At 45.1% G+C, this 14,741-nt stretch overlaps 1 protein-coding gene across 2 annotated transcripts in view; it reads left to right on the top strand.

The window, feature by feature from the left end:
- Positions 1-14,741, top strand: part of LOC108937948 (semaphorin-5A-like) — a 68,114-nt gene that overhangs the window by 39,621 nt on the left and 13,752 nt on the right. For both annotated transcript variants that reach the window (XM_018758193.2, XM_018758194.2), the window contains 4 exons: positions 1,702-1,819; positions 3,275-3,456; positions 4,351-4,494; positions 9,372-9,519. In XM_018758193.2, the coding sequence (XP_018613709.1) occupies positions 1,702-1,819; positions 3,275-3,456; positions 4,351-4,494; positions 9,372-9,519 (592 nt within the window). The remainder of the gene's footprint in view (positions 1-1,701; positions 1,820-3,274; positions 3,457-4,350; positions 4,495-9,371; positions 9,520-14,741) is intronic.

Genomic DNA, 14,741 nt, shown 5'->3' with positions numbered 1-14,741 from the left:
GGATAAAAGGCCGCCTCTGTATGGTTTGTGTGGTAAAGCGGAGCACCTAAGTGCGCTGTTTACGTAGGAATGTGAGAGTGGACTGCGAAGAGCATCAGTCTTTAAAGACACACTGTACCATCATCTACCGTGATTGTACCATCATCTTCCATTCCAAGTATTGGAGGCCTTCTCCAAATAACTTAGTCAGTTGGATAAATGAGTAAAACACTATTTTCTACTGGACCACTTCAGGTTGAGTGTTTTGATCGGTGTTATTGCAGATAGAGGTGAGTTTTGAACCTTTCAGGTCTTTCGGGTCCAAAGGTGAGGACTCTTAAGCACTACACCACCTGCTGGCTCACAATTAAGTGCCGTAAAAGCAGTATCTTTTGGAGAGGGGAACCCCCCCCGAAACCTCTACCATTTCTTCCTCCCTCGTTGCTTTCATATGACCTGAAACATTTGTCACTCGAGAGATGCATTGTGAGCCAGTCGTCCTTTTTGTGCTGTGGATGGGCCTTGGAGAACTGCGCTTTACTGGCGGACACAGTGCCTGTGGCTTGGAACACCTATCAGGTAGCAATCAGTTTTGCACTTTTGTGGCAGCAGGGGGTGTAGTGGTTAGAGCTGCTGCCTTTGAACATAGAGGTTGCAGGATTGAATCCTATCTCCTCCTATGGAACCCTTCAGTAAGGTACCTATCCTGAATTTCTCCACCTACAAAATGTCTAGCTGTGAATGTTGGTCAGTAATGCGCTCTCGCACACACACATTGTCTGAAGCCCTTGTCCCAAGTGGGGTCGCGGCGAGCCTGAGCCGGAGCCTAACCCGGCAACGCAGGGCACAAGGCTGGAGGGGGAGGGGACGCACCCAGGACGGGACAGCAGTGCATCACAAGGCACCCCAAGCGGGACTCGAACCCCAGAGCAACCAGAGAGCAGTGCCAAACCCACTGCACCCCCCCGCCTTGGTCAGTAATGGTTGGCAGCTTAAGTAAAAGTCTCTTTGGGAAAAGCATCAGCTCAAAGAATTAAATACGCCTGGAAAATCAGATAAAGCTTTGTTCATCCGCACGTGACTGAACCCCTCCCCCTTTGACCGGTCATTCCAAAGTATTATTTCTGTGGTATTTTTTTAAATAATTTGTGCATGATAGAAGTCTTGTTTATACATTTATTGAAAGTTTAATTAAAAACAAAAAAACAAATGAAATAAATATATTATCTTTTAACAAATTGTTTAATTTTGCCACGTATCAGTTCTGCATTTCCCAAAAAATATGTGTTATATATTGAAAGCTGTATCCTTGGAAATCACTTTGAATATTTAAATTAAGCAATTTTTTTTTTAATCATTTTGTTTCTCAGCCGTTTTATAATTCTGAAAATTCTGAAAAATATATCATATATAATGTTGTCATTGTCATTATTGCCATGCATAATATTATATAAAAATAATATTGCGATGCACTAGACTGTGAGGTCACAGTATCCAGTCAGCTGAGGTTTGGTCATGCGTGAATGAACTGCAATAGTTTTGCTGAAACAACGAAGCTCTGGGGTAGAGGGAGGATCAGTTTGGTCCAGTATGGTCCGGTATGGTTTGGATGGCCTGGGTGTCTCGGCGTACCTCTACTCCTGTGGCGGTTGAGCTGCTCTGCTGCTTGCAGTCCCCCAGTGAGCCCCTCCTGTCTGTCTGTCTGTCTGTCTTACTGCACAGGGCCTGTGTGGGAGCGCGGGACCCCTACTGCGGCTGGGACCAGGTCCTGAGGCGCTGTACCACCCTGGAGGAGAGTGTCAGCATGAGCCAGTGGGAGCAGAGCATCACCCAGTGTCCCGTGAGCATCCCCACAGCCACGGTCACCTTTGGCAGTAAACATACCCACCAGTGTATTACCAGCTATGGAACTCACATTCCTTTCTTACTTGTTCAATATCTGAGCAAATTGATGATTTTGTGTGGTTTTTCCAATCCGGAGGCTCCCGCTGTGAATGCTGCAGTCTTGAGGATGTTTCTTTTCCTCAGTCGTCCATGTTCCTCGGCATTGTAGTTCCCCACCCATCTGTCACTACCGCCCTGACAGAAACCACATTATTCACACTCCCTTTGAAAGTAACCGTGAGGCTAAATCGAGGCTTGATGAGATCCCCCGTTGTGGCACCGGCTCGGCAGTCTGTTAGCAGGCATAGCGTCTGTGTCGGCTTCACGGTCGAGCGCTCGGCCGTGGAAACTGAACCGAAGCCGACTCCTCGCGGTGGAACGTCCACCGTTGTCAAGCCAAGATCAAAGAGGAGCTGAATTCGGAATAATCCCGGTTCAAGTCACATTTGCCCGTCTCACGGGCAACACAGGTTAACCCATTGGATCTGAAAGAAGTCGCATCAGGCAAGCATCGTATTGCGACGGCTTGCAAAAGAACAGACTAAACAAAACAAACTGGTAGAGGATACCGTTCCGTTTTGTTGAATTTCTCTTTAGTCTCCTTCAATTTAGATCACTTGGAAGTTCAGTTGGAGCTCTACACACCAAGTGCTGATGCCAAATTGGGTTAATACAAGTCATTTGCTACGGGATACCAAGGCGGGCTACTTATGGGGCTTAATTTTGCCACCTTTTGGTCATGACTCAGTTTGTTCTTGTGCAATTGTTCGTAGCAGGGGTGAAGCACCTTGGTCCTTCTGGGCTGCCACACGCAATCGTGTTTGTTCCAGCTCTTAATAACTTGGCCTTCACTGGGCTCTTGACTGAGCGCATGTTCGACCTCAGTCATACCCAACGCATTAGCTGGCAACTCGCTGTCAAGTGTTAATCAAGAAAAAAATGTTAATAACTTCACTTCAGTCATCATAACTGTGAAAAGATACGTAAAGGTATTTTATGAATGCTCTTTTATTTTTGCCTGTTAACTGAATAATCATTGTAATTATTTCTTGTAACAAATGACTGCTTCGGTGTTTTTTTTGTCTTAAACAATTAAATGCTAAAAGATTGATAAACCTAAATCATTTCGATTTTTTTTTTTTTTTTTGTTTTCCCCCTCTTCCATTTTAATTGTGGTACATCGGTACTTCGCAAAAATGCGCCCACAAGTTTTGTTGAACAGCTCGTGCTTTCGGATGTGATTCGATCCCTTAGGGGCTTCTAGTCAAAATCCTAAATTAGGCTGAGGAATTAAGAGCGAAAGCAAACGATGGCAGTGGCTCATAAGGACCAGGGTTCCGTCACCCTGGTTTTGATTTGAATAAATCTCGATTCCGCTTGAGATGTTGCTGTGTTCCCTTCTTTGAAGCAGAACAAGAACGTAACAGTGGACGGTGGGCACGGTCCATGGTCCGGGTGGAAGGCGTGCAGCTACAGCGATGGGGGATCTGCCGGTTCTTGCCTCTGCCGAACGAGGGCTTGCGACAGCCCCACTCCACAGTGTGGTGGCCGGCCATGCTTAGGCTCAACAGCAGAGGTCACCAACTGCTCCAGGTACCCCCGACGAGGACTGTCCTTTACAACGAAATCCACACGGTTCGGTCAACCACGACTGAGTCGAGCGATTTAGCCTCTCAGCCCCTTTATTGCCTTCTACTGTTTAATCAGTTAAGCCAGCGGGGAGTTTTCAACCATCTCCTTCTTCTATAACCAGAAATTCCATAGAAAGTTTGTGTTTTTGAGAAGTAAGAAGGGGACCAGCATCCATAAACTTAATGAAGAACCAATTTAACGTGCACGGCGCATGGATGTGTTTCGGCCTCTCGCCTTCATCAGCGCGCATGCACATCACATAGGTGTGTACAGTGTTTAGAACGTGTGACAAGGCTGATCATCATTTCAATCAGTTATTGCAGAGTTAACTGAAAGTAACCCAGCAGTCAGAAAGTATACATAAATCATAGAATACAAGGATGTTACGTGGAACATTAACAAAACAGTAGTACCAGTAGTAAAAGAATAATATTCAAGGAATGAAAAACTGAATTACACATACAGCAGTTTAAAGATATCTCATCACTCAGACCATTAAATGATATGATGATTAAAAAGTGGATATACCAAGAAAATAGGTGTGTCTGTTACCACCCCTTATAGTGAAAAAAATGTGAATAGCACTGAACTCATTTCACTTGTCTTGCCAGCTGTTCTGGACAACCACCTGCTCTATGTCCTCACCTCACTTGCCTGTTAATGATATCGTAATGAGGGGGAGAATGACCTCATCCAGACAGCCAGGTGCCATCCACAGTTCAGAGACTGGTGTGTTTGTGCAAGTAGCACAGCAGAGTAGAAGTACACTGTAAACACCTCTCCGTCTCCTGAAACGCACCTCTCGTGACAGCACAGCTGTAGCTGGCTGAGCATTTCCCCACGATGTCCTTTCAGAAATGGTGGCTGGACTCCCTGGACCTCGTGGGCGCCATGCAGCACAAGCTGCTCCGTGGGTTTCCAGGTCCGGCAACGTTCCTGCAGCAACCCTGCCCCTCGGCACGGGGGCCGCGTGTGTGTGGGCCAGAACCGGGAGGAAAGGTGAGATGTCAGCATGTCTGTTCTTTGTGCTCAAAGACACCATCACCGATGAACCCACGTATTTGATGTTCCCCCAGTGCAAAACGTCCAGCGCCAAGTTTGAATTATTTTCTTTTCTTCACATTTCCAAAAAAAGAAAAGATGTCTTCTGCAGTGGTGATGCATAATTGCGGAGCGATATGTAAATCAAAAGTGAACTTTAAGCATGTTTAAGAAATCTTAGCAATGCTGTGTGTTGCTAGGATACCTTTCGATTCAGAAAAAAAAAACAAGAAAGGGAAAGACAAACAAGAAAGGAAAGGAAGAATAAAATCTTTTTCAAGGAAAATTCTTATTTTATTCAATTGTAGAGGTCCATACGAAAATTTTCAAAGCTTTGGGATGAATGTTAAGAAAAAGAGTTTTTCTTCTTTTCACACTACTTTTCCATAAGAAAAAACCAAAGCATTTTTCAAATGACCAAACACACACACACACACACACACACAGAACGAAACCGCTTGTCCTAAGCAAGGGGTCGCGGGGAGCCGGAGCCTAACCTGACAACATGGGGGAAAGGCTGGAGGGGGAGGGGACAAAACCAGGATGGGACACCAGTCCATCACAAGGCACCCCAAGCAGGACTCGAACCCCAGACCCATCTGAGAGCAAGCACAGGCCAAACCCGCTGCGTCATCGCGTCCCTCACCTGGCCAACCATGTAAGGTGTATTTTCTTCTGAGAAAATACACACACACGCACATTTTCAGAACCGCTTGTCCCTTACGGGGTCACGGGGAACCGGAGCCTACCCGGTAACACAGGGCGTAAGGCCAGAGGGGGAAGGGGACACACCCAGGACGGGACGCCAGTCCGCCGCAAGGCACCCCAAGCGGGACTTGAACCCCAGACCCACCGGAGAGCAAGACTGCGGTCCAACCCACTGCGCCACCGCACCCCTCTGAGAAAATATTATTAGCATTTCTGATTCAAAATTTAAAAAAAAAAAAAAAAAAAAAACTTTTTTCTTTGAGTAACATATTATTGCATTACTTTTGTGAGAAATTGTTAAGGAAACTTCCTTAAATTGTCCTACAAGTGAAGAATAGATTTTAGATGTAATTTTTCCAGTAGAATACTAAGGGCATTAATGTTTCGTCCACCATAGTAATCATTATTCTTCCCGTAATTCCTAAAGCACAATTCTTTGTATCTTATGAAGTATCCTTTTCCGCATCTTAAGACTTTCACAGATACAGAAAGTCATATATAGAGTCACACAGCCAGGAAGTCACTGAATATAACTTATGTACACTACATATATAACTTCACCTGAAGATTATTTTGTTTATGTATCATTTTTAATTATGGATATTGGTGGCTTGCTTGTTTAGCGCTTGCGTTTAATACACAGGTTTGGTGTGTGCATTTGGAAGTGCGGAGATGTATCAACTGTACCAAATGTAAGTTCTGGAAGTTTCCCGTGGACTGTGATCCTATATAACCCCAGTGCCAAGCAATCTTTCTTTTTAAGCGACTCGTGGTTTTCAGAAGGCGCTCGGCGATGGTAATAATGGACAATAATGCGTGGCCCTGCCGAGGACTGAGCGGACACGGTCGTTCGAACGGGCCCGTTAATTGGCGCAAACTTCAGCACCGGCGCCGCTGCGCGTCTTTAAAAGATGACCTTGATTTCTCGTAGATAATAAGTAAAAAGCCTGCTCGGAGTGCTCACATGTAAGGCTGACAGTTGTATTTACAGGAAAAAGGGGCTTTTGCGAACACGGGTTACCTTGTGTCGGAGCTCGCTGCTGATTTTGTCCATTTTCCCTTCAGCCACAGGTTCAGCGTTAGCATTGTTAAGAGCCCGGCTAAAGTTGAGCCCTGTTGGATCCTGGTGCTTTAAGGACATCACGGACGCTGCCTCACTGTCACACGCAGACTTTTGTGGTCGAAACACTAAGGCGCCAGGTTGGTGGCGTTGAAGAAGCGATAGAAGAGTCTTTAATGAAGCTTTAATGATCCTTCCTGGAAGGCTAACGGAAGCAGGCCTGAGGCAGCGAAGCTCAGATGTGTTGGCCTCCTTGTCCCCTAAAACTTAGCGTCAACACGCCTTCCTTTCGCCTGTCCACCTTCGCTTAGCAAGCGGGAGTTTTTCTCCAAAGTTTTTCCCCAAAGATCTCATATCCAAAAGCTTCCCGAGACCCTGTCGTTTGCGTTAGCTTCACGTAAGGGCCGCGTTAGCGCCGGGTATGTGTTGGAACCACACCGTTGATTTGCAGAGTTGTACGTCTTTGAGTCAGGAAGGAATATTAAGGATACCTCATTGTGCATTTTTACTTGTCTCTGCTGTGAGTCGCCCAGGGCAAGAATGGGTCAGTGGAAGATTCTCTGTGCAGATGAAATGTTTCAGGGACAGTATGTTTGTGGCGTGTTTGATAGAGGTGGTACCTTGGACTGGTGCTTAAATGTCTAAATATTAAAATTATTTGATTGTATTTTATTTAACTGGCACTTCTGAACTTGGACTGGAATCCCTGCTCTAGTGTCTTTAATCAAGATCCTTACATTGAATTGATACCGTATAAAGTCCCCAGTATGACCCGACTATGAATGGGTAAATCATTGTAAGCAAAATGGCAAACAAACCCAAGATAAGTACAGTAGAGTCCTGGTTGTCCTGCCTTGCTGTTTTCCCCATCGCAATTTTTTTTTTTTTTTTTATTTTTTATTATTTGTACATGCAGCATCAAGTAGTGATGTTTGCTCCACATGAGTTTTCTTTTTTGTACCTTGTATGGAGAGAATATAATAACTTTTGTTTTAGGTTTTACATTTATTATTTAGCACATGCTTTTCTCCAAAGCGACTTCCAATGAACTCTACGTAGTATTATCAACCCACACACCTTATTCACCAAGGTGATTTACACTGCTAGATACACTACTTACAATGGCTCACTCATCCATGCACCAGTGAAACGCACTCTCTCTCTCTCTCTCTCTCTCACTCACACACTATGGGGGAACCTGAACAGCATGTCTTTGGACTGTGGGAGGAAACCAGAGCACCCGGAGGAAACCCACGCAGACACAGGGAAAACATGCAAACTCCACACAGACTGAGCAGGGATTGAACCCGTGTCCTCTCACACCACCCAGACGCTGTGAGACAGCAGCGCTGCTTGCCGTGCCACCGTGCTGGAATTGAAATGATTGAAAATGAATAAATTAAGCTTTTTATAGCTTTTTATTTAATCGCTGAGCCGATCTAACAGTCTGTTTCCATAAACGGTTCCGTATTATCAGCATTTTTTATTCGGCCCACAGCCATTCCCATTTAGGTTGGATAATCAAGACTCTGAGTCCCTCTGAACAGGTATCAGCTAAAGAATGGATAATAAGATTATAATGATCATTAATGCTTTAGAATAGTTATATTTTGACATGTACTAATGTATATTGTAACATATTAAAAAGCAATCTATATATAAAAACACACAACTAGGATTAAATTTTTATGGTCAAATATTTATTGCTATTTGTGTTTGAGTTTTTTTTCCCCCTCTGTTTTAAACAAATATATAATCCCAGCTCTTACAAAAGAACACTATAATTCAAAGCACATTTAGCTTTGCTTTCATGGTGAGTGGTGGCATTATTCTCCAGTTTTTCCAGATTCTTTGAAGGCACATGTCTTTGACATGAATTATTCATACGTAATAAAAAGAAAGCTGCAGAAAAACACCACTGACCTTTTATTGTTTTCAGTATAAACAGAGGTGTATGCGCGGACAGTAGTTTTTTGCATAAATCCTTGCCTAATAATGTCGGCTGTCTGTTGAACACTTCCACTGTCTCTCTCCCAGATTAAATAAAATGTCATGTGCTGTTAGTGGAACAAAACCTGAAACTTTTTTTTTTTTTTTTTGTACTTTAAAGGGGAAAAAAATGAGTATTGGAAAGAAATGGCAAAATGCTGCCACGCAAACGCACGACGTTGTTTATTCAAATGGAACGCTTGAAACGAATGATGAAACGATCTTCAATCAGATGGCCTATTAATTTGCCTTTCGTCCTAATAGCTCCTTTTTATTTGTTCCATAACTGATCCCATAGCTGCCCTTGTTTTGACGGAATAGGAAGTCGCTGCTTAGCTCTGAAAGTATTTTTGTTTTTGGAGTCTAAGGCCCTGGGGTGGAAAATGATTACCTCTTCAAAGGTTAACTCTTCCTCCATGTGTCATTTGAGCCTGAATTTTTGTGGTCTCTTTCAAACCGTTCATTAATTTAAACCGTACAGGAGCACAGCAGCTCCTTTCGCTGCTAATTCAATTCATAGCTTACACCTTTCTCCGAAGCGACTTACAGTATTAAATTTGTACCTTGTCACTTACACTGGTTTCCCAGTTTTTGCAGCTGGGTCGTTTTCACTTTGTGAATTCAGAGTAAGTACCTCGGCCCTGGGTTCACCGCTTCCGCGCTCGGCGGAACCAGATTTAAATCCATATTCCTTCTCCGTGACCCTTGATCCAGTCGAAACTACCCAGCTGTATAAGTGGGTAAATAAATGTAAGCAGCTTAACAATGTAAGTCGCTTTGGGATAAACCACCACTTTCAGGCAGCCTGTCCTCTATTTCCTCCCAGCGAGCCGAGTGAGGAAACCCAACGAGCTCGTGCGCCCTGCCCTGACCGTAGCGCGGCTGGAGCAGCACCGAGGAGCCTAACAAGCTCTCGCCGAACCTCTACGTTCTCATCCCGCATCGCTCTCTCCTCACAAGCACTGATGACTTCAGCAAACGGTTAAAGACTGACATGCTCAAAGACACCCCTGCACATATGCCTTTAAAGCAGCTTTACCAGCCTCCCGCTCCCCCCACGCTCCCTTTTTTCCTACAGGTACTGCAATGAGCATCTACCGTGCCCACCCCACGTGTACTGGTCCAGCTGGTCGCCGTGGGAACGGTGTTCCGTGCCCTGTGGGGGCGGGACTCAGGCGCGGAGGCGGACGTGTGAAAATGGGGATGAGTGCTCTGGCTGCAGCCTGGTAAGACGCAGACCTCTCTCTTGGCCCTTTCCCAGCCTATTTCCCAGCAGCCTCCGTTTAACCACCTCTCCTCCTTCCTACTTGCCTCCTCAGCTCTTTGGTATGGGGGCTGCTCAGAGCTGGAGAGAAATAGCCTCCATCTGCAGTTCATCCATGCATGACTGGGGTCCTAGATACTGGAATGACCGCACAGCGCAGTGCATCGCAACGTTATTTTTCCATATATTTTCCAGAATCTTTAAACATAAAATGCAATGCATGCATTTGCATCATGTGCACGTATAAAATGTATAATATGCAAAGTGGAACCCGGTTTGTTAAAAATAACTTGTACTGTTATACCTGCAGATTTGCTAAGAAAGTGTTGTGAACAGTCGTCGTTAAACTTGCCGTGTCTGTTGACTTGTTTTAGGGGTGTTCAACGTACGAGCCACTGTTTCATGTAACGCCTTGCCGCACGAACATTTGTGAAATTATTACTCTGAACTATACCTACCATACATGCTGTACATTTTATGGGATCACATGACAATACAGTTGAGCAAACATCGCACCTAAATAAAATACAATCTTCAAAAATAATTTTTGTATTTAGAAATTTAAAATTCACCATAACGGTGAGTATGATTTTTAAACACATGACCCTCAATCCAGTTCACAGTAATGATCGGCTGAGAAAAGATGGACAATCTCTAAAGCCAGAATAATGAAAGAGTCCAGTTCATATTGGAAAATGCAAAAATATAATATTTTTTAAAATATATTTTCCAGAGTCAGAAAAATTGGAAAGTCTGCAAAGTGAAACACAAATAGTTGAAAACTATTTATTTCTCTTATATTTGAAGTAATCTACTTGCATTGTACCCTTAACTATTTATTAATTTTAGAATTCAATAACTGTACAAATTGCTATTTTATTTTCTTCTTTTGTCCTATTCTGCCGTCTTTTGTGAAAATAAAACTTTATTTTCATGGAACAAGATTAAAATCATAAAATAGTTTTGTCCATCACGTGTATGATCAGATTGAATGACCGATCAGTTGCATGGCTGGACACCCCTTCTTCCATTAGTCCGGTCATGTGAGGATGAACTGTGTGTGAATGAACTGAATGTATTCAGACACGTCCCTTGTAGGTAATTGAAACATCTAAACACAGTAATAAATATTATGTCCTCTATATATATATTTAAGGGGGGGTGCGGTGGCGCAGTGGGTTGGACCGGGTCCTGCTCTCCAGTGGGTCTGGGGTTCGAGTCCCGCTTGAGGTGCCTTGCGACGAACTGGCGTCCCGTCCTGGGTGTGTCCCCTCCCCCTCCGGCCCTACGCCCTGAGTTGCTGGGTTAGGCTCCGGTTCCCCGCGACCCCGTCTGGGACGAGCGGCACAGAAAATGTGTGTGTGTATATATATTTATACATTGACATATAATATATAGATATTTCAGACGCATTTTCAGAACCGCTTGTCCCATATGGGGTCACGGGGAACCGGAGCCTACCTGGCAACACAGGGCGTAAGGCCAGAGGGGGAAGGGGACACACCCAGGACGGGATGCCAGTCCGTCGCAAGGCACCCCAAGCAGGACTCGAACCCCAGACCCACCGGAAAGCAGGACTGTGGTCCAACCCACTGCGCCACCGCACCCCCTTCCCCTTATATATAGATATTATTAATAATAATATTTTTACTTGGGTAGCGATGACACTGATCAAGAGGCCTGTGTCGTCTGTCTGAGCAATATTTGATGCAGTATTCTTCATGAAACAAACATGACCTTTCGGTGCTTGTTCAGCCTGCAGCTTGTGGTTTTGGGGACATATTTAGTCTGACACTTGTCCTACATTTACACTTTTTACATTGACTCAGTTAACAAACACTTTTCTCCAAAGTAAGGTACCTTTCAGGAAGCAACACGGCAGTGAATAACACCACAACTGGGGGAGATCTGCATGCAGACAGGTGATCCAGTAACGTGCACTTAGTTTGTCATATATCACCACATAAACTGGCATGCATATCGTTTTTTTTCTTTTTTTTTTTTTTAACAAAGGTGACATATGTTTATGGAGCACATATAGAAGTGAGTCCAAAAGAGATGTATTTTGAGACAGCTCTTGGATGAAGAGAGGAGGGATTCAGCAGTTGTGAGTGACAGAGGGAGCTCAATCCTCCACACTGGAGCCAGAAGTGAAAAGCTGTGCACATGACCAGTCTGTAAGACACAGGTAGATTGTCCAGTTTAGGAGTGTGCAACCAGAGCCTGTTTTCCAGTGATCTGTCTGGCTGCGTGTTCACTTAGATGTCATCAACAGCACAATTGTTGCGCCTCCATTCAGTGAAATTTGTCCTTATTTCTTTGTGCAAGATCCCTATCGTGCATGTCATTGATTCGTGTGCGGTGTGTCCATGTGCTATAATCTTGCGTAAGTGCAGCAGCAATGAAATGTCAGTTTTTCTGTGATAGTTTGCTTTGTGATCCTTTGTAGGATAATTGTGCTTCAAGGCAGCCAGATACGTGGTTTTCCTCCGTATTTTGTCTAATATCAAAGTTGATTTTCTTCTCTCCTTTCATCTTCTCATAATGATCTGCTGTGCATCTTTCACGGATGAGCTTCGGTAGATCTACCCTTATGTGTTTGTATGGTGGAGACGGCTAGCTAACAACTAGTGGCCTTCCCAACTGTTATTATTACTTACTCATTTAGCTGATGTTCATGTTGTTTACGTTTGAACAGCTGGGTAACTTTTACTGGGCAAATTTGTGGTAATTACCTTTCTGAAGAACATGGTACAGTTGGACATAGGATTCAAAGTTGCATCCTTCGATTGAGAGACAAGAGCTCTAACCACTGCAGTACTTGCTACCCCCAAACATGTCTTTTGACTGTGGGAGGAAACCAGAGCAGCAGGAGGAAGCCCATGTGAACACTGGGAGGACATGCAAACTCCACACAGACTGAGGCAGATTTGAAACCACATCTGAAAGCCCAGCTACTGCCAAAGTCTGAACTGATCTATTGATGAAGATGGAGAAACTGTGTGTGTGTGTGTGTGTGTGTGTGTGTGTGTGTGTGTGTGTGTATCTATCTGTATCCACACACACTGTCAATATACACCCATCAGCGTTCAGCTGAAGTGGTGCTGAATGGGAATTCAATCATTACTTTATCTTTAAGTGATATTTGACTGCAGTGGATCAGTTACTCTCAATGAGCTATTCTGCCCGTTCGTAGTTTCTTTAAAAGGTTTCCAGGCTGAATTCGGGTCTCGTCCCCGAACGCCCTCGACTTGCAGACAGGACCCTTTGTGCTTGATCCGTCCGCTGCCCTGGAGACGGAGCAGAATCTGCGAGACAACCGTGAGTCCCGCTTGGACGCATGGCATGAATCCCACCTTGGATTGCGAATGTGTGCTCCAGGCCAGGAAGTGCAGATGCCTTAGACGCCAGCGCCCCCGCCCCCGCCCTGTAGCCGGATGTCCGGACTGCGGAGCAGAACAAGGAGCTGCTGTGAGGAGTGGGCTGCACCTGCTTCTGGCCGACGTGCGTCTGTGCTAAAGGAGGACCAGCTGGGAGACACGTGGGGGTGTTTGGATGCTACCTTGAGGTCCAACCGCGTGCTAAACGTTGTGTCTGATCCAGCTTCTCCCTCGCTTCCTGTGCACGCTGTTCGCTCGGGACTGTTTGCAGAGCCCGGCGCTGGTTGGTCCGTGTGGCAGCAGATTGTTTTGTTTAGAACTAATGCAAACACGCGCTCCCGCGCTGGGACCCGTCATCTCTCTCGTGTGTCATACCCAGATTTGGTTATATCATGGTAAAACGCCACTTATTCGCTGTTATGCTTCAGCTCATCTTATTCTTACAGATGCATCTGTTCCTGCACACAACACAAGTGTGTGTAACTTCTACTGCGTGATAAAAATACCCTTGAGTGCAGTTTTCTCGCTCAGCAAAGTCAAGAGGTTCTAAAGCGTGATCCTAACAGCTGTGGTTTAACGCCGCTCGGCTTTGTTTCTCATATAATGACAAGTTATGCGGGCAGCGGGTAGCATCGTGTGTAGAGTCTTCGATTTCCACTTGGTGCGTGTTTGAATTCTGCTCCTGCTGTAGGGCCGTTGAGCAGGGTATCTATGGTAAACTGCCCCGGTAAAGAGTGCCTAGCCATAAAAATTAGTCTACAAATCAACCGGCATTTACAACCGCTTGCCCTGAGTGGGGTCACAGTGAGGCAGAGCCTTACCGGGGAACACAGGGTGCAAGGCTGAAGGGGGCGGGGACATACCCTGGATGGGGCGCTAGTCTGCCGCAAGGCACCCCAAGCAGGGCTCGAACCCCCGACCCGCCACACAGCGGATACTGGCCGAACCCGCCACACCACCGCACCCCCCTAAAAATTAGTGAATAATTGTAAATGAAAGAATGTAGAAGCCCCGCATTATAAGCTCCTTTGTATTAAAGTGTCGGCTAAATGAATAAATAATAGTAGCTCAAGTCTGCGTGATTTTTTTTTTTTTTTTTTATTATAAAAATCATACATCAGGTGCTGTCTTTTTTTTTTTTTTTGTTTTTCCCCCCTAATCGGTGGGTTATTGGTTAAGTCTTGTGTGAGGTCCAGCGGCTGTACATCGTAGGATGGCGGTTGACTGGAATTTACCCCGCGAGCCGTAAATCCCAGTGAAAAAGTAAGCTGCTGCGAGGAGGAGTGACGGCTAGTGATGGATGTTGCGGTACGAGTCAGGCTCGCACACGAAGCACGTTTCACAGGCAGCTTGTCGACACACTGGGTCCACCTGCTGTCCCACAAAATGAAGTACAGCGTGAGTAACACACCGAGGAGCGGGAGTGCATGATTTGCACCTTGCCCCTACTTGGTCAGTCGCTGGCCCAACTCTTAGGCCCCCTCGAGCTCTCCCAGGGTTTGTGTATAACGCCACCGAGCACTGTTACAGCTCATCGTGACCCCACCTCGGGTAACTGGACACTGGAATGACCAGGCAGTCCTGTGCATCGCAATATTATTTTTTTAATCCATTTCACAGAATTTAAAAAAGGTGGGGGGGGGAGTCGACAAAATGCAACACAGATCACTTTATTTCAATATCTGTAAAACTTGTACAAAATAAAAAAAAAAAAAGTAAATGCAGATTTTGGTAAAGAAGTGTTTTATGTAGAGTCTTGTAAGTAGGGGTGCGGTTGTGCAGTGGGTTGGACTGGGTCCTGCTC

This window comes from Scleropages formosus, chromosome 1, assembly GCF_900964775.1.
Source record: "Scleropages formosus chromosome 1, fSclFor1.1, whole genome shotgun sequence".
Lineage (NCBI taxonomy): Eukaryota > Metazoa > Chordata > Actinopteri > Osteoglossiformes > Osteoglossidae > Scleropages > Scleropages formosus.
This window is presented reverse-complemented; position numbering and strand designations above follow the sequence as displayed.